The following is a 26660-nucleotide window of genomic DNA, read 5'->3' as shown; positions in this document are numbered from 1 at the left end:
TGTTGTTTCCAATGAATAAAAGTCAACAATCTCACCATTCACACCAAAATCAAGAACCTTATTACACTCACAATATCTGCAAAATAAGCACATTTTAATTTTTGCATGTCATGTAGCCCTAAATAATATTCTCAGCCATGATTGTTGGACAGTTGTGAAGAGCTGGAAAAACATTTTACATTGCTATTTACAACTTTGTAAAAACTGTTAAAAAGCATTGAAATGCAATCTGTTTGTTACTAATCATGTCCATCTATCAGTTCAGTCGGCTTGCAAAATGACATTTCGACGTCCTCTGTGTTTTATGTCCGAAGCTCTCAGGGCAATCATGCTGACTGTTGTGCTGTACGTTCTTTAGGACGTTCATGTTTTTGCGCTTGAAAAAGAAAAGCTGCTCCAGGGTCAGAGGATCTTCCTGGTCACCAGCTACAGCGAGCTGTGGCATTACTACAGGTGAAGAGCACCACTGTCCAGGTAATCATGAAATCATATTTGCAGTCATAGTGAACCACCGCTCGTTTTTCTCAGAACCTACACACAGTCCCTGATGCACTGCTACGAAGTGATACCGGAGGCCGCTGTTTGTAAACTGTACTTTGATTTGGAGTTCCACAAACCCTCGAATGAAGAAGCTGATGGGAGCTGTATGGTGTCGTCACTCATCCAGGTAGGACACATTCTGCATTTACATCACTACTCTTTAGACGTACTTTCACTGAGCAGCTTGCTTCGTGTAGACGGAATTCCCTATTTGCTTGATTTAATAAGAGTTAGAAAAATACTTGTTGCATCAAGAAATTATCTCAGAGAAAACCATAGTGCATCAAAGAATTGCCCTCACACACACACGCACACACACACGCACACACACATAAGAATCATTGCATTTAACTGTTTATTATTTGTTTTGACAGTATGTTTGTGGAAAGCTGAGGGACATTTATGGGCTCGAATGTTCTACAAAAAACATCCTCAATCTGGACTCCAGCACCGAGGAGAAGTTCAGCCGACATCTCATCTTCAATCTTCAAAATGCAGCTTTTAAAGACAACACACATGTTGGTATGTTTGTGTTTAGCGGCCGCACTCACCCACCCACACACACACACACACACACACACTTGGCCAATCATTTTATTTATCATTTCATTTTAATCATAGGTGCATTTATTCATGAGATTCTTCAACGCGTCTTGGATACGAGTGGCAGAGGCTGTTTGGATGCTAAAGTGAACTCAGCACCAGGAAGCAGTGGAACAAGGTTTTCTTGTGGAATTATTCATGATATTCTCATTTGACTCTGCTGTCATCAGCACATATTAATCTTTGTCACTGACTGACGGTAGGACGTGTGCTGAGGACGAGCTGAAGCCAAGAGCTGAAGGACCACAGACCAAGAGGAGGAAGCAAGAGGAGACGGACCTTAGTTTCCTTCGGGTGAAAAACAAGGATGGCAAGCAAGGTCTCTTTGTTGATCTGGGTGAGAGCCGTGACAACAAGGGTACTCCTGTTCTTTATAGATGTCATGTGATGTTTTCCTAACGGTAACGTGTTACACATTTGTAAAACAGGAGTCTACACCAAGAACAGAAATTTCCGTCTTTACAAGTCATCAAAAGTGGGAAAGAACGCTGCCTTCACTTTGGCAGACGACAACCAGTTCATCCTCGAACCTGAGAAGGGTGTTTCTGAAGAGGAAAGTGTATTCCTGGCATCCCTGGTCTGTAATGTGAAGTACGTATCTCTGTTGAGAACATCTACTTCCGTCGAACCACATAAAGCCTGACACCTGTGTATCGTCAGCTTCACAGGTCAGAGAATTCTCACATGGGAGGTTGCAGACACAAAGGAATGTAAAATCGGGAGGCGTCACAACCAGCAGGGTTCACTTACGAACCCTGGAGATGACCTGGCGTTGGCGGGCTCCCCTTCTGGCTGCCTGTTGTCTCCTCACCGAGAAGTAGACGACTTCGTATTAACGGTCGTTAGAAAAGACGGCGTACAAGGAAGTAAGGGCTTGAATCTGGCCAGTACAAGATGTACTATCTCTTGCACAAAGGTGCAAATGAGCTCTCAAACATGTTAAATGGTCAGAGTGTTCAGTGGACCTTGTTGTCTTCAACAGGAATCAGACAATGGAACTACTTTGCCAGTGAACAACTGCTTGTCTACGACATCGGCAAGTACCGCTGGTGTGAAAACGTGGGCCGGTTTCATCGGAGCAACAACATCATGTACGTGCATTTCAAGTCCTCTTGACTGCTTGTCAGTGCGATCCTTCAGTTTATCTTCATTTCTTCTGCAGGATTGTTGTGGATCTCAAAGAGGAAATGTGGTACCAGAAGTGTCACGATCCTGACTGCAGGAACTTCAGATCCTCAAGTACGTTCCGGTATTAAGGACCAGTCACAGTTTCCATCCGTCTGGTGTCACATCTTAACATGGTTTGACATTCATCCTGTCCCAGGTTACCCACTGCCACAGGAGATCTGCATCAGCTACATCATGACGCTGGTTCGTTTAATTAGTTTCCAATACTTGTACTTGATTATTTTTCTGACAACTTTTTATTATTTCTCCCTGGATTTTCAATAAATATTTGTACTTTTTGCATCTTACTTTAAAAATAGGTCCATTGTTGTAGTTTTGATGCATATCAGACAAAAACAATGTACATAAAATAATAGTATTAACAGACACAGGCGAGAGGTTTGTTTTAGGGTGCAGAAAACTTCAACATAGGCTGCGGTGGTGCACCTCCATGTTGGTTGCCACTTGCCAAAATGCATAAATGAAGAAGGAGACATTCGTCAAAAGACTTGTTATTTCTGAGTACATTCAATAGCCTGTACTTCACTCTACTTAATAGGTTGAATCAGTACTGTCTATGTCTACTATGTCACCTCTCCTGACAGGATGACGAGGACCAGGCTTATTTAATGGATGACGCTGGCAACATTGAACCCAACCAGGCACCACAGAGCCGAGAGCATCCAGAGGAAGTTGCTGCTGATGGGTGGGGAGGCGGACAGGACGACCAGGACTTCCTGGAGGGCCTCGCTGACTATGAACAAAACGGTGAAGAAATCTCTGATCAGCTGCTTCTCAGAAGCTTGGCTGATTTTGATTCCCAGTAGACGGTGACGTTAGTTTGCACTGACAAGACGATACTGAAGTTCCTTATCAATGCACTTTATTGACAAATTGCAACAAAAATGTGTTTTATACAACTATTGGAACATATATTTTAACTGAAATGTTTTTTCTGATTTTGAAAGATAAATAGCTTGTGAAGAAAAAAAACTTGTTTGGTACAATTGACAAATGGACTGTACTCAAACTGCACTTCTTACTCTTTTAAGAAACCAAACAAAAGCTGTATGGTTTTAACAGTCTAAGAGCTGATAATGTACGTATTGTTCATAATTCAATACGAGTCGAAACATCTGAATTCACAGCAAACGTTTTAATTAAACAGTGTAAATGCTGCTTCACTGAAAGGTTTGCTGAATTACTGACCACATATTGTTGCCTTATACATATGAGAATATATAGTTTCATCCTGCAACAATTTGAGAGGATATATAAATATGTATATTAGTATTCCCCATGCATTAACAAAAGCAAACTCAAATAACTGTTGATCAACATAGTTCCCAACAGGCTATTTTAACTATACTTTGGGTGAAACAGCTTTATTGGCCATCCTATAGTCTATAGCTCTGAGAAACACAGGAATGCAGGGAATTAATAATACAATAGGCATGATACAAACATATTTTCCAGCAAATACATTATTTACAGGTAGAACTGATACATAAAATATCAACTTAAATAGATACCCAAAACATTAAATAGTCTGGTACATAAATAGTCAATTTTTGTAGATGTTTCTCAGCTCCTGAGCATGAAAAACTGTCACAGAGAGTTTTTGGCAGTTTAAGCAAGTCACATGGTGTGTTTTATTCTTTCTCTTTAGATGAATAAACCCGGTAACATGATGATGTGTTCTAGAATATACTGAATTATAAGCCAGCCAATATATGCCAAACAGATTCATTATCCAGTTTGTTCAAAATCAAATTTCTCCAACGAGGCAGAAAAATAGAGGGGATACCCTGATAAACTATTTGGTTTTGGCTCCAAATGAGTGTCACCTTCCCTGCTCACATCTTAATTTTGGCATAAAGTTCATCTATCTGCTCTTTGAAGTGAGTCCGAAGGTCCACCCTCTTCGCTTTGAGAGTTGGCGTCAGCAGGCCGTTCTGGATGGAAAACATCTCGAGATGTAACGCAATATCCTTCACCTGCAGGGAGAAAACTGGGTGAACCATCGTGCGAGCGCTTTCTGTACATGTCCTAACACTCCCGTCTCAGCACCTGCCTGACAGGTTTGGCTTTGGATGTGCGTGTAGTCTCATTTTGCTGCATTATCAAATTCCACAATGGAAAAAAACTGCACGTTCTATAATTGACAGACTCGTACATGGAAATGTTTGGAGCTTGGAAAAAGTCACTTTCAGTTTAAAATAATCCGGTAATTTCAGCTCCCATTTGAAAATGAGGGAGTAATAATTATTACTGAATCAAAACTTACTGATGCAGTTTTTGAATAGAGCTTGAATGTGTGCATGTACGCAACTCAAACGCAGTAAAAGTCACCTGTTCAAAAGACTTGAGTCCTGCTTCTTTGCCCAACCTCAAGATGTCCTCCAAAATGGCATTCTTTACATCCTGCGGACAGAAACGTGGTAACGTTGAAGAGAGATAGCGGGAGTGTCTGGGACAGCAGAGAGAGACCAGTCTCACCTTGTTGCTGCACAGCTCAGAGTAGGATCCTTCAAAGCCTTTTTTCTTGGCCCAAATAGGTAAAAAGTCAGGATCTGGCACCACGATCCCCACCAGGCAAGCCTTTGAAACAGAACACGGCTCACCTCAAGCTCAATGCTACCAAACAAGCTTTAGAAACATGTACAGGGTTCATACAGTCATAAGGAAAAAAACTGTAAAAGATATGACATGTGAAAATGGCAGGGTAGGTTTTTGAAAAATTAAGCCAAAAAATATGGGAAATTTGCTTGTCAAATACCTGCCTGTATGTGGTTCAAAGGAAAGTCCTGTTGTTACCGATTTACTAAGGTTCAAGTTGTATCACACAATTAAGATTATCATTCAGTTTATTCATACACGTGGGTAACAAGGATTTCTCTGTTCATTCATAAAACAAGTCTTCCACAAAGTTGTGCAAGCGTATTTTTAAAAATGTGAATGAAGTCTGCATTGTGTTTGTTCGACCAATGTTCCAGTGAGAACGGTTCCACACCTGTAAGCTGTCCCCGTGAACAAATATCTGGGCCACTGCGTCGCTGCGATTGTAGATGGTTTCTATTTTCTCGGGGGCGATGTATTCTCCTTGTGCCAGCTTGAAAATGTGCTTCTTCCTGTCAACAATCTTCAGAGTGCCGTTCTACAAAAAAACAGAAGAAATACAACCGATGTTCTTGTGCTTAACTTTTGCACTTGATGCATTTGATCAGGACAACAATTAAAAAAGGTCATTTCAGCTGCTCACAGGAAGCCATTTCCCGACGTCCCCCGTGTGCAGCCATCCGTCCTGATCGATTGCCTCGGCTGTTTTGTCGGGGTCTCCCAGGTATCCCTGAAATACATTTGGTCCTTTGACACAAACCTGGAAGTAGAAATGGATAAGAGTGATTCCAAGAAGTTTCTGGCAAACATTTTCCACTTCATATTTTTATTTAGTAATTTAATCGAAGAGAATTCAAGTTTTTGTATGTCTATGATTGCGCCTCACCTCTCCCTCTCCGTTAGCTGCCAGGTAGTTCATTTCTGCCACGTCCACCAGTTTAATGGCATTGCAGGGAAGGGGAGGTCCGACGTGGCCTTCAGATGCAGAATAGTAATATGATCAGATAAGGCCACCACACATGGTGCTACATTTCTAACAGCATTTTTTTTTTTTTAATAATCCTTCTCCAGCAGGTAAGAGACTAGATAAAAATATTACCAGCTGTCCAGTCCCCAGGCATCGACATGGAGCACCCGGCGGTACACTCCGTCTGGCCGTAGCCCTCATAAAACTGTGGCGTGCAGAGCAGAGTTTCAGTGATTCTTATTAAAATGTCTCAACTGCAGGAGGGGCGTCATTACGTGTCTCACCTGACAGCCCAGAGCAGCTCGCAGGAAGGTCAGGATGGTCGGGGACACGGGAGCGGCTCCAGTGATCATGAGTCTCACTTGTCCACCCAGGCTCACCTGCAGGAAGACATCAGCAGGAAGACTAAGGCCATGCAGACGGCGCCATTTCCGAAAAATCCAGAAAACCATATGATAAATCTTTATTGTGCAAGAATGAAGCACAAGATAATAAGAATTCATTTTTAACCTACGTCTTCTATAAGTGTTGTGTCAAACCTGCACATACTGTTAGAAACGGCTGTCAGAAATGAACTCATGAAAAGCTCAGATAAGAGTTTCTGCCACGTCAAACATAATGTGGCTGTTTAATTCTGAACTCCATTCAGAAAATTAGCATTTTAAGTATTTGTACTGGAGTTGTACTTTAAGTTATTTCAGCCATATTTTGAAGTTGTGATTAAATTCCAGCAAAATGGCAGTGGTTCAGGACTTCAAGCAGTATGTATTTGGAAGTGAGAAGAGTTTCTTGAATAATTATTTAATTATGGATAGGAAGAAGTCAGTGTTACCTGTACTTTTTTGAAGATGAGTTTGTCCCAAAAGCTGTCTGTTCTGACCACACCACTACGAAGCTCCGCCTCCTTCCTCCTGTAAGCAAAATCAAGCACCCACCTCTTCAGTGGCGTGTTGGCTTGACTAAATACCTGTAGAGAAGTACACAGCGGTTATGGTCAGAGCCTCTGCTGCACACAATCATCAGGAACCACATTAAATGAACAATGAAGTTGGAGTCTGACCTTATCAAACATGCGGTTGAGGAGACGGGGCACCACGGGGAAGACCGTCGGTTTCAGCGTTTTCAAATCGTCCATCAAAAGCCGAATGTCTCCTTGGAAGTAGCCGATACGAGCCCCGTGGATGAGGATGACACCCTGATGGAAACCGATGCTTATTACTCCTCGTGCAAGTACATAGTGCGGCCACAAGAATGAACATTTAACTGAACGGTCAGGGTTACTGAGGCATTTAAACCTGTTCATGTATTTCTACACATGCTGCAACTTAAAAGAACACAAGTTGACCACAACATGCATCACATTTTTCCTTTTATTGCTTCAAAATACCACATCCAGTTTCTCACTTCCTTTAAAACTACACAGGTTTGGGGATCATTAGCAAACTGGGTCAATAGAATACCACAATGGCACTTTGCCGATACCTTATTTAGGGTAGTACTGAACAAATTTAGCCCCATTTTTTAATGTATCAGAATGAACTCTTATCTTCAGAAAAAGCAAAAACGAGAAACCTCAGATCAAACAATGTTTGAACCAGTTTGAGAACCACTTATTGCTCTCGGGGCTGAGAGATTCTGTGGATCTGATACCCACCTGTAAAGTTGTAAACGTGTAGAGGAAATGGATTTGACATGCAAGTCAGTTTAAACTACATAATCAAATTTTTAATTGAAAAATATCTGAAAGAATCTCAAAAAAAAAAAAAACTACAGAAGACTGTAACTACTTGCTGCTCAATTCAAAATTCATTTAATTCATGACATCGAAGTTTACAGATGTTTTCATGTTAAAAAAAAATACACCTGAAATGTAGACAAATCCAAGACATACCTGCACAACTCTCTCAAACATGTGAGCTAGGGGAAGATAGGATATATGAATGTCATGGAGGTTCAGCATGCAGTGTACCTGCGGAGGACACACAAAACACGTGCACGTTTGCAGGGTCAAGCGCGGCGTACTGTACCTCCACCACCCTCTCAAACATATGGGCCAAAGGGAGGAAGGAGATGAGCACATCTTTAGTGCTGGGCTTCAGGGCGCCCTGGATGCCGTACACACAGGATGAGGAGGAAGAGGTGTCAGAGGAACGTTAAGAGGAACGCAGCCACCTAAGTCACACTTAAAAGCGTTGGGGGGATCAGATATGTATTCAGACATTTGTTGAGTAACGCCCCAAGTGGTAAATCTATGTCTATACATTCGATGTGATGTGGAAATGTTGACATTACTGTACCATGATTGAGTTTCATTGACCTGAATTGATGGAATATTTGTAGTTTTTGCTACAGAGTGCTCAATACCTTGTTTTTGAGGTGCAGCTTAACTTTCTTAAAAGAGAAACTCTCTTAACCCAAGCAAATATACAAAATAGCTAGAAATGTGCAAGTGGGTGAGAATTACTGCTGACCGTTGAAGCTAAATTCTGAAACATTTTGGTTTAAACTATTAAAACTGTTTGAGCCATTTTGTTGAGAAGAATGTCGCTTTCATTCCTGCTCCAAGCTACAAATGTCTGTTCCTGCAGGATGTAACTAGAACTTACAGGGCATGAAAATGTGTAGTTTCTCAATGTAGAGATGCTTTCAGGGACTAGAAGGTCGATGGGAATTCTCAGTACATGATTTTTATGGAGGAAGCCATGACTCTGCAGATTAGTGAACAGCTCTGTGAATGTTAATCATGAAAACTTTATCTGCTAAAGCATAGAAGATAAAAGAGAAACGAGCCAAGAAGGAAAAACCTTACACATCAGTAACTCAGGCCCAAATCTGAGTACACAGACAATTGTTCTCCATTCCTGCCGCTGGTCAGTTAGCACTAGCCATTAGCAACCTTGCTGCATGTCAACATGAACTATTTCAGTAATGAGATCAACCATAATGAGCATGAATAATGTCACAGTTTTACCTGAAGCCTTTTTAACTGATGTGAAAGCATTTTTTTCAGTAGTTTATTTAAAACTGTGCTACAGAAGTGCAGTCAAATCAACCTGTTTTACCACCTGCTTTCAGCAGAGGCCGCTGCAGCTCAGCTAGACTACACGTCCCTTGAGTTGAATGAATTGCTGTGAAAGCAGCTACAAATATTCATGATCTGCCAGTCTCAATCAGTGGATCCCACTGCGCTGAGTATCGTCTGTGGGGACAACAGTCTGCTTCCCTTCTTCCATCACAGCTTTGTGGTTTCACTCATTACAGCAGAAGCCGTCTGCTACATTCTGCAATCTTGAATATCATGCATCAGTAACAGAGGAAGTATCAGTCCTCAGAGGCCACCTCATGGACTAAAAGATTAGCCGTGGAACAGGCCCGTTGACATTTTTGATCATAATTCGGTGCTTTTGCAGTTGTTGCACAGAAATGAAACACGACAGTTTTTTACCTGTGTTACTCTCAGGAAAGCTGCAGTGTTGGCGATGACATTTCCATGAGTAAGCATGGCACCTTTTGGGTTTCCTGCAGGTAAATGATAATTATGATTATATAAGACATGATTAATACAATTTCCCAAAGGTCACAGTTGCACCTGCTGCCGTTCTTACCTGTAGTTCCAGATGTAAAGCAGATTAACGCGAGGTCATCTGGTTTAGGTGGCTGTAATCAGATCACAGGTTTACACTAAAGCACATACAAACTAAATTGCCTTTGAACTTGAGCATGACACTACATTACAAGGACCTTGCCAACTGTTTTTTTTTTCTTTTTTTGCTTATTCGCTGTCCTCCCCAGATCCAGACACAAGGATGGATACCCCACTCTCCTCTTTGCTGCATGAGGGAGCCGAGACCCACAGGGAGCAACTGACTGCAAGATAGCTAAGCAGGATGAATGGTCGTGGAGTAGTGGATCGGCAGTTTAGTATACCTCCAGCTTTAACCTGCAATTACTCCTCCGTTTATTCTGGTTCAAATAGATAAGGTTGAGGATCTTGGTTGAAGTTAGCCATGACTAGTAGTAGCAGCCACTTTACTTTTCAACATTTTGTTCTGCTGCCCAAAGTTTTGAGGTTCTGCGCCCAGTCAGGAAAGTCCTTTCAATTATGCCTTTGTTTCTAAAATTAGTGATCGCGTCATTTTAAAGTCTTATTTCATACTGAATGCTTTATATAAAGATGTATGTGCTAACCCTTCCTATCCATTACCATCGATTATGCTAAGCTAACCAGTGGTCAGTTGGTCTCTGGAGGGTTTCAGCTCTCGAATGAATGCACAGGCATGAGAAGCAAATCTATTTTCATGTCTGGGTCTGGGGAGCATGGAAAATAGACGTATGTCCCAAAAAAGTTGGCATGTTCCTTTAAGAACTATGCAAAATCCGAAAAGCTCCTCAATTTTGAACCTTTTCTCACACTGTGGAAAGGTTAAACTGTGTTCCTACTTACCTTTGGGTTCTGGTAGTTGGCTTTGCCTAAGGCCTGGGAAAACAAACAAACTGTATTTCAACGTGTGTCATGTGTTTCCAGACATGATTGAAGAAAGAGTGTCCATGTGTGCATCAACAGAAAGGTCATGTAGAAGACTTATGAACTCTTTTTTTTTACAGTACTAATATTAATAAAATATTAGATGAGGACATTACTCTCACCTCAAAGTCCTTCAAGCTGATGATGTCAATGCCACATTCCTTTCCACGAGTCACAAGATCGCTGTCGAACGTCTCCATGAGCACAATCGTCTTTACTGTTCGCCCCATCCCGCTAACGCCGTCCAGAATCATTCTGGCCTTTTCAGGTACGTCACAGATCACTGTTGAGATGGAAGCTGAGAAACACACAGACACAGATCCACCACCAGTTATGGATGTGAAATTTGAATAGAATTTATGACAAACATCACAAACGGTTGGATTGCCTTTACCTTTGTCGATAATGTAGCCGATGGCTTCAGTGCCGAGCGTGTCGTAAAGTGGAACGGCCACGAGGGAGTACGTGTAACAAGCTAGCTCCGAAATGGTCCACTGAAAGACAAAGAGGGGGATTATTTTATTAAAAAAAACAACAACAACATAATCACACATGAATTACATCTGCAGTTCAATCTGGTGATGCCAGACTGTCTTACTTCACTGCATGGAGACGGCTGAAGATAAGAATAAGGCCTTTCTTTCCACAGATGCTTTTTTTGTCCTGGCAAGCTCCGATTTTCAATACAAATCCTATCACAGCCTCCCTTGTGCAGAAATGTCCCTGGTGTGCAATGCGTTCTTTTGAAAATACAATAATTCCACTTCAGGAACACTGTCTGACTCTCCAGTGTCACTTCTCTCTCAATGACCAGACAAAATAATACAAAGAAAGGACATGAGATCCTGTCACATTCAACAACAGTGGAGGAAAACCTGTCACTGACAACCCATTTATTTATCATGATGATCAATATTTGTAATCAAGAAGCCCGCGGAAGAGTGTTGCACGTCTGTGAGGGTGTCAAGAGTGTGTTTGTCATGCTTGTGGCTTTCTAAAGTAAACTATAGAGACCTGACCTTCACAGTGAAGGAATGTGGAAGTGCTAAAAGACGGTTTCTGTAACCTAGCAACAAGAAGGAATATGAGAGAAGCACACTGAAATGAGGTCTTTGGAGCTGCCAACTCAAAAAAAAAAAGGGGAAAAAAAAGAAGCATCTTGTGGACCTGAATGAGTAAAACACGCAGATTTGATATATTTATATACATGTATATTCAGGTATTGTTCTAATTTTACTGTTCTAAGTTTATCTCTCATCATATGTTGTTTATGATGAAGAAACATATGGTACATAGAGGACTTATGGCCTTTTCTGTACATTTTGGAAATAACTACAAACTCTATGTTTCACAATGCTTACATGTTTTTCTGTATGTATGTGATTCAAATGTCATACGAACTTGTTTTTGTACAGATAGTGATACTGGTACATGACCTAATCAGTGGTAACATCAGCATATCGGATATTCAGAACAATTTTGGACATGCAGAAAGCTTAGTTTAGGTATGAAGGGGAGGAATTAGAGAAGTATGGGAAATTATATGCTGCTTGTTTAACCTCTGGTCTGTTCTGGGAAAAAATGCCAATGAACTTGTCCTCTGACTGCGAGTGTCCTCTGTGGATGAGGGCAGAGCCGATGTGCTCTGCTCTGTCTGCCACCTGCGCAGGAGAAAAGCAAAGATCTGCTTTAGTACGTTGTTGAAAAACAGGAAGTAAGATGCTGATGAGTGCGGTGGACGTCTCACCTCTCTGTATGACAACCACTCGTACGGCTGGTTTGGTTTTCTGGACCCGAGACAGGGTCCATCATCTGTGAGGGACAGTAAATTATTACTTTTCGCCAGCGACTGGAAGGATAACAAAGTTCACGCTGAAGTGATCAAAGAACGGAACGTACTGGATACCCGGAGCCCTCGTTGGAATACCTCGTACATCGTCCGCGCGTCGCTGTAGTAGAACGTCATGTGCTGATCGCTGTCGTTGAGCACTGACCGTCTTGCACGTTCTTCTCCCTACAAGAAGAAAAAAAAAGGTCAGCAATGCCTGAATCTTTCTCACTGGGATCAGGAGGTAGAGAAGCCATCGAGTTACGAAAGTTACTTGTTCAAGTTCATCTCAAGACCACGTGGAACTGTCTTTCGGCAAAATACTGAACCTCAAATGAGTGTGTGTGTGTGTGTGTGTGTGTGTCTGTGTGTGTGTGTGTGAGAATGAGACAACTTTGTTGACAAAAAGGGAGTTTAATAAAAATGCATTTGGCTTCAAGACACAACACGTCTGGAACCATCAGATCAGGTGAACATGCACCTGATCTGACTGCACCTGCTTCACAGCTGTCAGATGAGCTGCAGTAACTTTTCTGGACTAAATGTTTTCACTGGAATGGAATTTATTGTTTGGGAGAAGTGTTTCCTGGGAAATGAATGAAAATGTTCCGATCCGGCCCAACACTTAATGTCTCTGGGACGAACCAGGAACACATAAGCTCAGTGGAGGAAACAATCCCAGCTGGTTCTTGTATTGCCCCTGTTTGTTTGTTTCAGTAGGGTTAAGTTTGCAAAACAGTGTTGCCATGGCGACAAAGCCGATTTCGGTATTTGGTATAAGAAACTTGTAAACAGACTCTAGATGTGGTGACTCCATGTGATGTACAGCAACAAAACAGAAGCACGCATTCTGCAGCGCCACCGAGTGGATGCAGGTGGTGATATTTGCAACAGTGAAAAAAATGTCCAATTACCACAGGAAAAATACTAGCAAACATTGTAAATCCCTTTTTGCAAAACCTTGTGTTATCTTTTCTCTCCTTCTTCTTCTTCTTCTTCTTCTTCTTCTTCTTATCTGGCACACAGCGCTGCACAAATGTGGACAGCATCACATCTGCCTCATCAGTGAGCATATGTGTTTCAGTTTAGTCCCAGTATAAATCCAGCAACCACATTCCAGATGATGGAGCAGAAAAAAAGTCCAGACAAACGCAGAGATGCAGCAGCATGAGAATATTCCTTTTTGTCATTTGTCCCTCTCAAAAACACCTGTGTTCTACTGCCGATGCTGGTGAACAGAGCTCACTGCTCATCTTCACTAGTAGTGGTCTGATCCTGGGACTAACTGCCTCCAGTTAAATCACATCATTTTCTTGCACCAGCCCTCTCCTGTATTGATTATTATTGGAGGGCATTACTGGGAAAAGGAAGGGAACAAATGAGATTATTGCTTACCGGTATTTCAATGGACTGCATGCCAAGGTCACAGGGAGGTTTGAGGGCTTTGGGCCGGGTGGCGAACCAGTAGGTGGTGATGGCAGCGAAGGCACCCATGCCCATGAGCGCGTTAGTGGGTAATCCACGCACGTACTGCCGAAGGTCATCCAGCTCGGGAATCCGCAGCTGTCTCAGGACTTCCTGAGCCTGCATGGCTGTGGTGCACCGACCCTAAAAGAAAATAAGTGACAACAACAGACTTTAGTGTATTTGAGGGAATTTCCTCCAGCCTGCAGGGTCTCTCAGTATCAGCCTGTTGCTACAGTTGCTGGAGGATGCAGGATGTAGTATTTCTTCTTTTTATGAATGGGCCCATTGTTTTAGAATTTATCTTGTTTGTTTTAGCATGCTTGAAGTGGCAGCCCATTAAACGTTGCTTTGGCAGCATTTCATCAAATACCTGCAATACTATAAATACCCTTGTATTTTGATTCCTTTCACACAACACCTCACTGACATTTTGAATTTTGAAAGATTTTTCCATTTGTATTATTTGAGTTGTTTTCTACTGGACATTAGCATGCAAACAAGGGCTCCTGGCTGAATGCAGCAGAAATTTACAGATATATTTGTGTGTTTAGAGTTGTGTGTCTTAACCCCTGAACCACTATGACCCTATTTTAAACTTCTCTAAATTATTATGGCACCAAACACAGTTGGGTCACAGCAGGCCAAAGGAGGCCAACTGTCCTTAATGACCTGCTAAATCTGATTAAAGCCACACAGCCACTCCCACCCCTTCCTATGAATGTCAAGTTAGTGACAGCCACTTGATGATGCAATAAAAATGTTTTTTTTTTTTTAATGTTTAACAAGTGCAGCACAGTTGCAGTTAATATCAAAACTTGGGGGACTCTGAGAGGGCAGACTTCCACCACGACAATATGATGTCATCAGATTTGGGCCCATAAGTTACATCATCCTATCAAATGTCATTAAATTCCACCCACACCCTCTGACTTCCACTGCTAAGAGTCAACCAAGGCCTGCGATCACAGTATCACCTCTAGTCCCACCAGGCAAGCGCGTCCAGACTCACAATAAACAAGTATTCCAGAATATTACTATTTATTATCAGTTTTTAAAAGTTTTTTTTGTTGTAAAATGCAATTCTTTATTCCCCCAAGGAGTTACTGGGATGGCAGTTAATAATGTCCCCACAACTGCATTTGTAGAACGTTATGATGTCACACTGAGGTTGACCTTTTGAACAAATGCCATCACTTCATTGTATCTTGAAATCGGATGAGCGTGCATCCGTGTGTGTGTGAGTGTGTGTGTGTGTTACTGCAGTTACTGTGACCTTGACCTTTGACACAAAAATCAAATTCTACAACCTGGAATGCATGAAGTTAGCTTGATACATTTACGCAAATTTAGTGGACAAAAGGAAGAGGTGTTACGCTCCAGCAGCTGTGCACTAAGAAACCCATGCTGGGAGGATATATGACTCCCTGCACATTTTCAGAACAAAAGAGTCCATTGAGGAGAGGCTGCAGACACTGTATACACTGAACACAACACTGGCGTTTGAGTGGAGCTGCAGCTTTTGCTTTGAGATGCCTCAGAAATGACTCAGCATTCAGCTGGGCTCAAATCCCCAAATGTGACACACGGAGAAAAATTTGCCGACTTAATTTTTAAAATATTAGTCAAATGATAACCAGAACTCTCTGTGACTTTAAATAACATGCAAATGAGATGAGCTTGAGGCAACGAAGAGCAATTTAAACTCTTCCTTCCTTCACTTCTTTTTCAGTTCTTATATCCAAATATGAAATACATTAATATATTGTTTTGACGTTTAATGCGCTTTCTTTCTGTTTAATTCCTATTATATCAGACTTTGCAGCTTTCCGTGCACATGGTTGTATCATTTGACCGCTAAATTGAAAGGTAACAGCCCTGTAGGTAAACGAACAACCACCACGAGTGACTTCTCACCTACTTCTATTATTAACACCGGCCCATGACAAACAGAATGGCTGCCAACTTCAGCAATTCTCTCAAACAGAATACTTTTCTGTCACTGGGGTGGAAATAATAATTGCACATCTAGTCCGGCAAATTGTTGCGTTTACTAAGAGCACTGACAATAATCCATTCAAATCTCCTGTTTGACCAGAAAAGTGACAGAAATTTTTATTTCAAAATCTATTTGTCCTCTTTAGAAAATAAAACACTTAAGGAAGCCAAGACTAAAATACGCAGCTGCTCCATATGTTTAGCAATTGTTACCATTGGTGACTGTGAAAGGCAGCCAAGGGTCTGAGCAACCTAAATAACGACTTTAGCTCAAGACAAATCTTAAAAACAGGAAAATAGAAGTTCAGCAGCTTGAATTAAAAACAAATAAATGACTACGGGTACTCACAAGTCCACAGTGCGTGCGTGTGTGTGTGTGAAGAGAGGTAAGGTGTCTGTCTGAAGGTGGAGAGCTGCAGTTTCTCTGTAAGGCCCTGTGAGAGCAGCAGTTGCTTCTAGACAGGACTCACAGTGACTTCTAATAGACCTCTGAGGTCCCACGACTATGAATAGCTGAAACACGCCCCCTGTAAATAGAAACACAGACGGGCAGCAGGCAGCCGTCACTGCTGGCCACTCGCTGGAGCGCAATTCAAACAGCGGATCGATTTAGACACACAAGATGGATGGTTTTAAATCCCATATCTAATCATACGCACTACGACCTTTCGTCCCGGACTTTGTCATGAAAACAAGAGTTAAACTGCTCAATTTTAAGGCGTTTCAGTGTTATTCATTCAGAAACCCCAGCCAAGGTGAGAGAGGCATTTCACCAACATTGATTCAAGGAAGGCCAATATCTTATCACTCTTTATCTTAGGACACTGTGTGCAATCAGCACGTTGCTGAGTGTCCATACTGCTGAAACACGCTAATTGCAGAAAGGTTTGTGTGTTCCGTAACCTTTGCACGACTGAAGCAAATATTAGAATACTAATACAGTGCTGCAGAGATTAGGTATTTTTGTGAGCTGACCTGGAATTTAGCATCACCATGGATTCCCTCCGCCCAAAAAAAACCTATTAAATTTTTACATCCGATTTTCTATCACTGCCAAAAATAAAACAAAGTTTATCGAGCATCCATGTTTTATTCAGAAAAAGCAACATTTTTAAGATTCTGAAGTTTAAATACAATCGCTCAAAGCAATATTTATGTTATTTTTAATATATGACTTCGACGTCACCACAAGTAGCTTCATGCTTCTCCTCCTGGCAGTCGCTTTTCAGAGAAATAATCAGTTTGACATTGAGAACATAACGTTAAAGCACATTAAGCTAGTGAAAAGAACGAACCCTGTTTTATGCATTTAATGACAAAAACATGAAACATCCAACTGAGACGGGGAAAGCTGACGGTTAAACCTTATTTCTGTGTCTAAGGACTCATTACTGTTCCACTCAACCTGTACTGCCTTGCTAACAAGGCAGATATGGATAAAATCAGTTTTCAAACCCTGTCTATATTTTAAATCGATTCACATTATGTTCCTGATATTTCTGTTTGGCGGTGGCTGACGTGGGAACGATGATTACAAGGGCCAACACGCTACATCCACAAAATCATCCATGTCACACGTAAAGCACCACATCTGAAGCAGTAAAAGCCATAAAGAGATATTATGATGTTAGCAACAGTGACTAAAATCAACACCGTTGTCGGGAGGAAGTATTTCCGTAGACTAACCCGGGTCGTTAGTTTTGCCAATGCAAGCAGTTTTCTCATCTATTTTGGATGACTGCGGATTGCAAGTGCATTTTGAGAATGACATGTTTTGTTCCACAAGATTATCTTTCCAAATATGAAAATGTTTTGGCGGCACGGTGGTGCAGTTCCGGGTTCCAGTCCCGGCACAGGCACGGGATCTTTCTGTGTGGAGTCTCCATGTTCTCCCTGTTCCTGTGTGGGTTCTCTCTGGTACTCCAGCTTCCTCCCACAGTCCAAAGACATCAAGAGAGGACGAGGCTGATTGATACTCTAAATTGACTGTAGGTGTGACTGTGAGTGTGAATGGTTGTCTGTCTGTACGTGTTGGCCCTGTGATGGACTGGTGACCTGTCCAGGGTGAACCCCGCCTCTCGCCCGTAGCCGCTGGGATAGGCTCCAGCCCCCACATGACCCTTAACAGGGATAAGCGGAAGAAAATGGAAAATGTTTTTTTGTTGATAACGCTAGAAGTAAAAACCTAATATCAGGCTATTAACAACGCAAACTTATCTCCAGGTTTCAGGACTTCCTGCACCATTCTAGAGGCATCCAGCTGAGACTCAACTGAAAATTGGTAAAGTTTGAGAAGCTGCAAGCGGTGGGGGTCAAAAAGGATTCTAATTAAGAGATTTGGCATCATTAGTGCATGCTCACTTGAGTGCACAGAATTAGGAATGTTAATGTCTGAAAACACCTGTGATGTCAGGATTCCTTACATTTCACAGACCAAACAAGCAATCAAACGAATTATGAGGCAATGTGACCATCGATGTGAGCTGCAGCTGCGATCTACATGTGTGTGACTTTCTTTCGGGTGACCAGCAGCAGGCACATGCCATTGTTGTCATGCTTGGCTGAGAGTCATTGCAGGGAAAAGGTGCTTGAACAAGCCCTAACCAGCCTCTACCTACACCTCCACTCTCCATACTTGGCCTGTGAGGAAGACAAGCCAATAGCAGGGCCAGTTCCCTAGTCACCCCACTCCCCAGCACACACAAGACAGTGGAAAAAAAAAAAGGGGGGGGGGACAAGGGCAGCTGGTTCACTTCACACAGAAGAGAACTTGGGGACTAGTTCAAATTACAGCTAGTTAGTTAGTTACTCAGCATGCCTCACCCTCAACCACAGCCAGGAAGTTACTAAAACACACGTGCTTGGTCACACTTAGTATCTCTGAAATGTTCACTTTGCCTGAAAACCACCGGCAATGAGCCACAGCTGCTGCTGAGCGTCAGGTTACAGCTTCAAGGAAGTGCTGCATGATTTGGTTAAGAAGTCATGTCGCACTGATATTATCACATACAATACGACTGTGACAGCAAAATAATTGGCAAATGGAGTCTACTTGTGCCATTATCAAGAAAAATACACACAATTAGTATTGCTATTATAAATTACAGATAATTTCAAAATGCGTTTTTTTTTTCACCTCTAGCATACTGGCACAAGAAATAAGGTTCATAATGTCTTAACAAAATCAGAAAATTAGAAATAACACATAGAAACGCTTTCTGACACATTTGTTAAGTTCTGTTCTCAATAAGAATTGCATTTTCCCCCTGTATATTACTGTACAGGTATATTATTTTCATTTTTCCATATATACAGTATATATTGTAGCCCACATGACATTTAATTGTCTAATAATAATAATGCTAAAAAAAAATCATGTGGGAAATTTTATTTTGTAGAAGTATTATGTAGCAATACACGTGTTTAACCAGTACAACTTGTTCTGGTTTCATTTAACTCGTAATCATAATTTTTATATATGTATTTTCCGTGATATTTTCTGAGAGAGTTATCACACAACCTTAGTTGGGGGTCAGGTCAAACGACATAAACTCATTATTTCGACCTTAATCAATGCAGGATTAGCACATAGATCGACGCACACAATGTGTAATCCCAGTCCAACAAGACGGTCGCTGCCAAATCTGCAGACTTTCCCTCTGCTGCCGCGTGAATCTGCTTCATGTGGTCGTGTGCAGCCGAAACAATAAGATGATTAGTCACCGATGAAGTCTTTTTATAGCAGTTGATTGATTCAGATTTTGTTTTTGTCACAGCGTCTCATTTGTAAATATTTGATGCTGGTTTTAAGATTAGGAATTACTTGTTGTTGTTGTTTTTTTTATTTCTCTCATTAGAGACTAGAATCGGAAAAAAGTTCAGTGATTAGTTGCCATAACGAGAGGAGAAAGTACATGAGTTTTTCTCCCAGTCAACAGCGTGACTCGCTTCATCTATCATGGCTGGTGCGGCTCTCAGCCGATGCACACCTGTAAATAAATGTCTCCTCCACATCGTCGATGTTTAGAAAGAAAATTAATTGTTAACTATTTTGATCAGCGATTAATCTTTTCAGTCATTTTTCAAGCAACAACAAGTGAAACATTTGCAGGTTCCACACTCTTAAAGGTCAGTCGTTTTTCTGTTTATGTTTTGGGTATTGGCCTGTTCAATGGGCAAAAAGAGTCACTGGTCTTCGGGGAAATTAAATGCTATTTGTAACCTTATTGCTGAGACAATGACTCACTTTAGTCAAACTGAAACCTAAAAATGTTAACACGATTCCAACTCTCGCCTACACAGAATGTGAAAAACAAAAAAGACATGACTCCACATCCTGGTGTCGCATCCCAATATACAACTTCCTTCAAACGATTAATCTATAAAGGCCAGGTAGGTAAAGCTTTGTACCTGACATGTTGTACCACCATGTTGTACCATTGTTTCAACCACTTGCTTCGGTTGTCTTCATGTTGTTGTCACTACAGAAGCAAGGGGTCGAACCAAGTCAGGTACAAACTATTCCCGAACTGGCCTTTATAGATTAACAGAAGTGTTCCTGTAGGCCAAATGAACCTTTTCACTATATACTACTTCCTGTAACGTAGATGCACGCACAGTCATTCACTATTGATTCTGTTCTAAAAATGCTCACGCAAAGTTATCGACTTATTGGATCCTGTTGTTGTTGTTGGTCATCTGCCAATAACGCATTGACAATTAAATAGTTTCACAAATAGCAGAAAGTACTGCAAGGGAGGTCGTTTAAATATGTAGTTATTACCTTCTCGGAACATTCTGTTACACCAAGAAAGCCCCATAAACAGATCTAGTTCATGTGCATAGCCTTGATCAGGAGAATACGGATGACTAGTTCATATTGTGTGGTTTTACATTGAGATTTGGGAGAGACGGCCAAAATGTCAACCGTCCCCCACTCTGTTATGTGGCACTAATCGTACATAGCGAGGAACAAGATGCACTCTGACTTGTAGCAGAGTGAGGCTCCTGGACGCCTGATAGACCACGATGAGCTGAAGTAAAGTTGTTAAGAATTAACCAGGGAAGAACCAGCCTTTAAACCTTCTGTGGGGGCTGGTCACAGAGAATCAGGGCTGGGGTGGAGGGGTGTGTGTTTGTGTGTGTGTGTGTGTGTGTGTGGGGGGGGGGGGTAGTTGTTTTAGCTCATGTGGCTTCAGTCTGACACCTTTCATCTACTTTTGCCTTGTCGGACACAAAAGCCGACCTTGCACAAGACAGTCACTCTTCAGCCTGCAGGTCCTGACCTCGATCGTGAAATTGTACACTGGGTCACATGGTGTAACCATGGAGAAATACACAGGGGAAAGGCATGGGTTGGAGGATGGGATTTGTGAACTGGAACAAAGGTCACGCACCCGTCAGCAGCAGCGGCAGCTACCAACACAGCGTAGGGCAACATGACCTCGAGACAGCAGGTCAAAGAAACTCATGGTCATTGTGAGACTACACTACTCCATCAGTTCCAAGTAGCTAACCAGACCAACTTGCTACAAAGTGGTACAATAATCCCATTTAACAGCTCATTTCCTGTAGATTTCCAGGAACATTCATTTTTGTTGCCTCTAAATTTGGACTGTCTGCAGCTGATAGTTGTTGTTTTTTAACTATTGATTGTTCTGATGATTACTTTTTAACTCAATCATTCAATTGATTAAAAAATACAATGAGCCACTGACTGAACCAAAAACGGACATTGTGGCACGAGTTCAGCATTTTAGTGTACAAGGTCCAAACTGCCGTTCTCGTCCTGTTGTGTGAGCATCGACATCTGTGGGGAAGCTGAAACGTAAACTGCGCCACACTGAGCGCGTCCAACGGCAACTCCCTCCAGCACGAGTCCTTCCTGAATGCCTCTGATAACACATAATTTATTTATGGGACCCTGCAACTTCCCTGTTATCACTGACATACAGTGCAATACTGAGGCCTAAAGAGGAAGTTGTACTCGTGTCAATAACTGGTTAGAGCAGTGAAGAAGAGCTGATTGATGCGAACAGTAGCATTAGTCAGACAGAGACGGGTTCAACACAGATGGGAATTTTTTTTTATGGGTCCCTTTTGGGAAGCCAAAGCTTTATGAGCTTCAGATGCACAGCGAACATAAATGACAGCAACTCGTCGCGACTACATTCATCCGTTTCAGATCAGTGTGTGGAGTTTGCCATCATCTGCTGTGGAGGTTTTTGCTTCTCCTGAAGGTACAAAACAAACCAAATCGTATCAAAATCACAAACCATAAATGGCAAAATACTAACTTTGCTGCTGATCTGTTGCAGTCTTAATTTGTTCATGGGTTACAAAAGGGGTTAAACTTGAGCCAGGTCCTAAAAATAATCTATTAATAATTCAACACACTGTGGAATAAGTAGTTTTTATAGTATTAAGCTGAGGTAACCACATAGGAAACAATTTAAAAAGAGAAAAAAAAAACTATAACAAATAAATCGAAATCGATTTCCTGCCTGAAAATCATTTCTTTCACAAAAAGTCACTTTCTTCAGCGTTTTGTCAGAGAACTACAGCTTTTGAGTACATGACCATTCATCACTCGTGGGTTTACGTAAAAAAAAAACAAAAAGATGAACTTACAGCAAAACATTTTTATGTAATCACAACACCAAATATTCTGTAGGTCTTGAATTATTGGCGGAAAATGTTAAAAAAACACGGGTGGCCAGAAACTTTCTTAGTTTTTATTTGCTGGCGGGGGGGGGGGGGGGGGGGATCGTCATCAAAATAGTTAATGATTATATGCTCTCTTTTAACTTTGCTTACACAATTTTATTCGTATCACTCACGCACGGTCGGGTGATATCTTTAGCAGCTACGCTACATGAAGAAGCTTCAAACTTTTTGGCCCCTAAGGGGAGCCGAGTCACGCAACACAACGTCACAGCTGACTAAATGTGATTAAACAGGGAAAAGATGCACTGCCAGTTTTCCATCATCCTAGTCTGAGGTCAGTGTTCTCCAACTGAATGATATTTTCCAAGAAACTTGATAGGAAAAGTGCTCGGGCGGGGGGGGGGGGGGGGGGGGGGGGTCAGCATTTACAGTAATTTGTTCTCATCTTAACACTCCGTACAGAAGCAAGACCGTTTGATGCTTCCACATGATTCTTTAATTCAATCTAAACAGAGACATTACAAAAGGAAGTTCAGGATGCTCGCTTTGTGTAAGCCACCTAAGAGCTGCGGTTGACATCAGCTAGATTAGCATTTGGCAGCTAAAGCAGACAAGCAGACGCTCAGAGGATGTTGCAATTCTCAAGTGACCAAAGTGGATTGACTGTGAGGTGGTGCTGTGGTTCTGAGTCACAACACCGCATTGCTTCCTCTACTGACGACCGCTCCTGTCCCATGATTGAGTCAATGAGGTCTCTGATCTATCGTTCCATATCTGTAGAGCAACAGCGCAAGAGGGGAAACAAGGGTATTACCTCATCTTTTGAAAATGTTGTTCAGGAGAAAGGAAAAATGATAAACACTACACTCAAGATGCATTCCTCAGATTCCTGTGGAAGAAGTACCAAGCAGACCCCCCCCCCCACACACACACACACACACCACCTCAATGGAAGAAATCAAGTCTAACATCCAAACATCACTCTGGGGTTTCGTTCATGTCGGTAAACAGAGCACGTAGCCTGTGATAGAAGTAATGTGAGAGCATCCGACTCATCGGTTGAGATATTCTCGAACTTTAACTGTAACCGGTTTTTAAACTCAGGAAAGTCTGCAAAAAAAAAAAACAAAAACAAAAAAGCAAATTGAGCTCTTTCGCATTGCCAGAGGATGAGTTGCCTTGAGACTTTTTAATCTGGAGTTCGACATCAAAAAAGCAACAGGAAACAGGTTAAATTAAGAGTGGCGACATCTCTGCCATTACTGTTTTATATCTCTTGGTCAAGATTGTTTTTCCAACTTCAATGCACAAAAAAAATGTTTTGTAAGTTTTTAGAATGCTATTTGTATGCAGGGATATCGCTGCAGTATCATAGTGCTATGATTAGAATGCTAACACGCATTTAACATGCATTTGACCTTTCCCAAATATTGTACCTACTTCTGCAATTTGGATATTGCACTGGACCATAGTTCTATTTCAGTACATTTTGAAGCTCAAAAATAATCTCTCACTCATTTATCAATTCACACATCAGTTCAGGGTCTTTAATTTCTGCTGAGTTAACCAGCCTTGGCACAATTTCCAGAGAGGAGATACTTACATATAGCCGACACAAATTAAAGTTTGAAAGTCAAATTTCCAACCATTGCATTTATTTAACAGTCATAAAAGTCATTTCTATTCATATGGCCTTTCTGCTACCGGGGAAACTCGTGATAATGATATTCCAACTCTCAGGATTAATGCTCAGTGAGCACAATTAGCCTACATTTTAATGGATGGGGGTGTGATGAGGGACCTGGATAATGGACGGGCGCGGTGGCCCAAAAAAGGTTGAGGGCCACTCTTATAGAGCAAGTGCTTCATAATTTATTCCTGAAACGATGGGTGTCGGACCACCATCTGTCCATCATCTCAGATGTGAGTGTCGCTCTCTGCAGTGAGAGGAACCAACCAACAGTCCAACCCCTCATCTGAATAACTCTTGCTGCATTGCTTTGTGTTATTACTTCACAAGGTTTGCGTGGTAACCGGCCAGTGACAGAGGAAGTATGCACTTCCTTTACTTAAGTAAAAGTAGGCTGTTACAAGTAAAAGTATGCAAGTATTATCACAAAAAGGTACTTTAAGTGGTACTTAACCTAAAAAGTCAATTCTGCCTCTCAAGTACTTTAAAATAGGTACCATGAGCTAATGGAGACGGTTTTCCCCTTTCCTTGTGACTCCAGGATGCAGTACAAGCCAGCCATGTATTTTTAGCTTGAAGCTAATGGCAACTAACGGCTAACGACTGTAAAACCGGATCAGCTGGAGGAAGTCTTGAGTGCTAGCTCTATAGGCCACACAATACAAAAGTCTATTCCTGCAAATTAAACTTTTTTTTTTTTGTTGGAATTATCACCTTAGCTTATATCTTATCTTTTCTGAGGACCTAAATAGTAGACTTTGGTGCCCTTTGCTAGCTGGAGGTGCGTTACCGTGGTAACCCATGCCAAGTTCACACAGACTCCAGAGCCGTTGTTGCTGTCTGCTATTGTCCCTTGTCATTACTGGTGTCACATTGCATTGTGGGATACTTCTAACAGCCGAGTGCCTAATTCTTGGATACTTTATCATGTATGCTGTAGTAGTATTCATCTCATATATTTACAGTTGCATACTAAGATTTTAGACCCTCACATACTATTTTAGCATCTTAAATAGCATGTTAGTGTGGATTTTGTTGGTGTTTCCAAGTTAAGAACTTCACTCAAATGTTTTTCACAATAAGCCAGTTCCAAACGCTTGTACTGTTCAACTGCTGTGTTGCACCAAAATACCTGGTGAAGAGTATTTTGGGATGTAGTCAACTTAGGCGGACGTCACTTCCATTTCCAACCTAAGAGTTCAAATTTAAAAGCCATGCAGAAATGCCATCAACAACCAGCACAGCGGTACAGTGGTGCAGTGGTCAGCACTGTGGCCTCACAGCAAGAAGGTTCCAGGTTCGAATCCAAGCTCAAGCATGGGATCTTTCTGTGTGGAGTGTGGAGTTCTCCCTGTTCCTGTGTGGGTTCTCTCTGGTACTCCAGCTTCCTCCCACAGTCCAAAGACATCAAGAGGGGACGAGGCTGATTGATACTCTAAATTGACTGTGAGTGTGACTGTGAGAGTGAATGGTTGTCTGTCTCTATGTGTTGGCCCTGTGATGGACTGGTGACCCTGCCTCCTACCCAAAGGCTGCTGGGATAGGCTTCAGCCCCCCCCCCGCGACCCTTAACAGGATAAGTGGAAGAAAATGGATGGATGGAGCCAACCTCAAAACATATTTTTGTTTTGTTTTTTAAACATGTACTGCAAAATGTGATGTTAATTCATATGCTCTTCTGTTTCTTACCTCAAACTCAATTATTTTTGGGAGTGGCCACTGTCTCCTAGCAACTGGTCAGCAAAGATCAGTCCGACACAATCCTGACATCAACTGTCTGGTTCTCTTGCTCTTTAATATTCTGAGTGAAAATGTTGTTTTGTTTTATTTTTGTTTTGTTTTGTTTTTTTTACGTTCGATCCTGTCTGAGCTACCAATAACACACCTTTGGCCCCAATATAACTTTGATGAACTCGAGATTCCCAGTGATAAATAACAAAGCCGGGGCTGCAGAACTGAATTCTACGACCACGAGTGGACCTCAAATGTATGAACACGTCGTGATTTTTCTGAATTATTTGCAGTTTACTGGGTCAGAACGGCAGTTTAGGGACTTGGACTTGACAAAGGCTTCATTGACCTCATTTAAAATTCTTTATAATCTTATTTTACCAATGAACAATGGGGTCACTGTTACAGCGTGGGCGAGGCGGAGGTGAAAACAAAAACAAAAACAAAACAAAAAACTTCAAAACAAAGTATTATTTCGCGTCTTATCGTCCGTGATGCTACGTGTCCACGTCTGGAGGATAGATTCATGTTCTCGGCTTCATCTGCTTCAGATACCGCTGATGAACACGTTATTCGGTTAAAATCCCTCGACATGATGTCGGTATGGACGTATGGACGATGCGATGTGGCGAGAACATACAAACATGGCTTGGCTAATGGTTCTATTTTAGGGCAACAATAAACCCGAAACGCAGCTTGTTTCTAAGGGGTCGGCATCCTGATACGCTCAAATATCCGTAACGGGTTGAACAATCACAAATAATGTCGTTAATATCTGGAGTTGCTGAGAGGAAGATGTGTTAACAAACCTGTGTGCAGCTGCGGCAGATCCGGAGACTTTTGATCTGACTCTTCTTGAAGA

At 41.7% G+C, this 26660-nt stretch overlaps 2 protein-coding genes across 5 annotated transcripts in view; one reads left to right on the top strand and one right to left on the bottom strand.

Annotated features, from left to right (window-relative positions):
- primpol (primase and polymerase (DNA-directed)) overlaps nucleotides 1-5229 on the top strand; it is a 6795-nt gene extending 1566 nt beyond the window's left edge. Inside the window, exons 3-13 of one of the 2 annotated variants that reach the window (XM_086211609.1) lie at nucleotides 359-453; nucleotides 529-667; nucleotides 915-1062; nucleotides 1162-1261; nucleotides 1347-1480; nucleotides 1572-1734; nucleotides 1804-2009; nucleotides 2126-2234; nucleotides 2306-2382; nucleotides 2468-2514; nucleotides 2916-5229. In XM_086211609.1, coding sequence (XP_086067735.1) covers nucleotides 359-453; nucleotides 529-667; nucleotides 915-1062; nucleotides 1162-1261; nucleotides 1347-1480; nucleotides 1572-1734; nucleotides 1804-2009; nucleotides 2126-2234; nucleotides 2306-2382; nucleotides 2468-2514; nucleotides 2916-3137 — 1440 coding nt within the window. In that variant the 3' untranslated portion in view covers nucleotides 3138-5229. The remainder of the gene's footprint in view (nucleotides 1-358; nucleotides 454-528; nucleotides 668-914; nucleotides 1063-1161; nucleotides 1262-1346; nucleotides 1481-1571; nucleotides 1735-1803; nucleotides 2010-2125; nucleotides 2235-2305; nucleotides 2383-2467; nucleotides 2515-2915) is intronic. The other variant, XM_086211610.1, reaches the window with a different exon arrangement.
- Nucleotides 3164-26660, bottom strand: acsl1a (acyl-CoA synthetase long chain family member 1a). Of its 3 annotated transcripts, none has more exons than XM_086211608.1 (21): nucleotides 16061-16176; nucleotides 13645-13857; nucleotides 12321-12435; nucleotides 12169-12233; nucleotides 11981-12082; nucleotides 10816-10915; nucleotides 10544-10719; nucleotides 10341-10373; nucleotides 9502-9553; nucleotides 9342-9415; nucleotides 7924-8001; nucleotides 6957-7091; nucleotides 6729-6863; nucleotides 6181-6276; nucleotides 6029-6101; nucleotides 5816-5904; nucleotides 5573-5689; nucleotides 5324-5467; nucleotides 4810-4911; nucleotides 4663-4734; nucleotides 3164-4307 (listed from the first exon to the last, which is right to left on the bottom strand). In XM_086211608.1, exons 2-21 carry the CDS (start codon nucleotides 13837-13839, stop codon nucleotides 4167-4169), a joined length of 2094 nt encoding a protein of 697 aa, XP_086067734.1. In that variant the 5' UTR covers nucleotides 13840-13857; nucleotides 16061-16176; the 3' UTR covers nucleotides 3164-4166. The 3 variants fall into 3 exon arrangements, with proteins under 3 accessions (XP_086067734.1, XP_086067733.1, XP_086067732.1); XM_086211607.1 differs by lacking the exons at nucleotides 7924-8001; nucleotides 16061-16176 and adding exons at nucleotides 7788-7865; nucleotides 26608-26660 and having other exon boundaries at nucleotides 3165-4307; XM_086211606.1 differs by lacking the exon at nucleotides 7924-8001 and adding an exon at nucleotides 7788-7865 and having other exon boundaries at nucleotides 3165-4307.

This window comes from Aulostomus chinensis, chromosome 8 (assembly GCF_037954235.1).
Source record: "Aulostomus chinensis isolate RoL2024-O1b breed Wild chromosome 8, RoL_Achi_v1.0, whole genome shotgun sequence".
NCBI lineage: Eukaryota > Metazoa > Chordata > Actinopteri > Syngnathiformes > Aulostomidae > Aulostomus > Aulostomus chinensis.
Note: the sequence above shows the minus strand (reverse complement) of the source record. Positions and strands in the feature narration are given on the sequence as shown.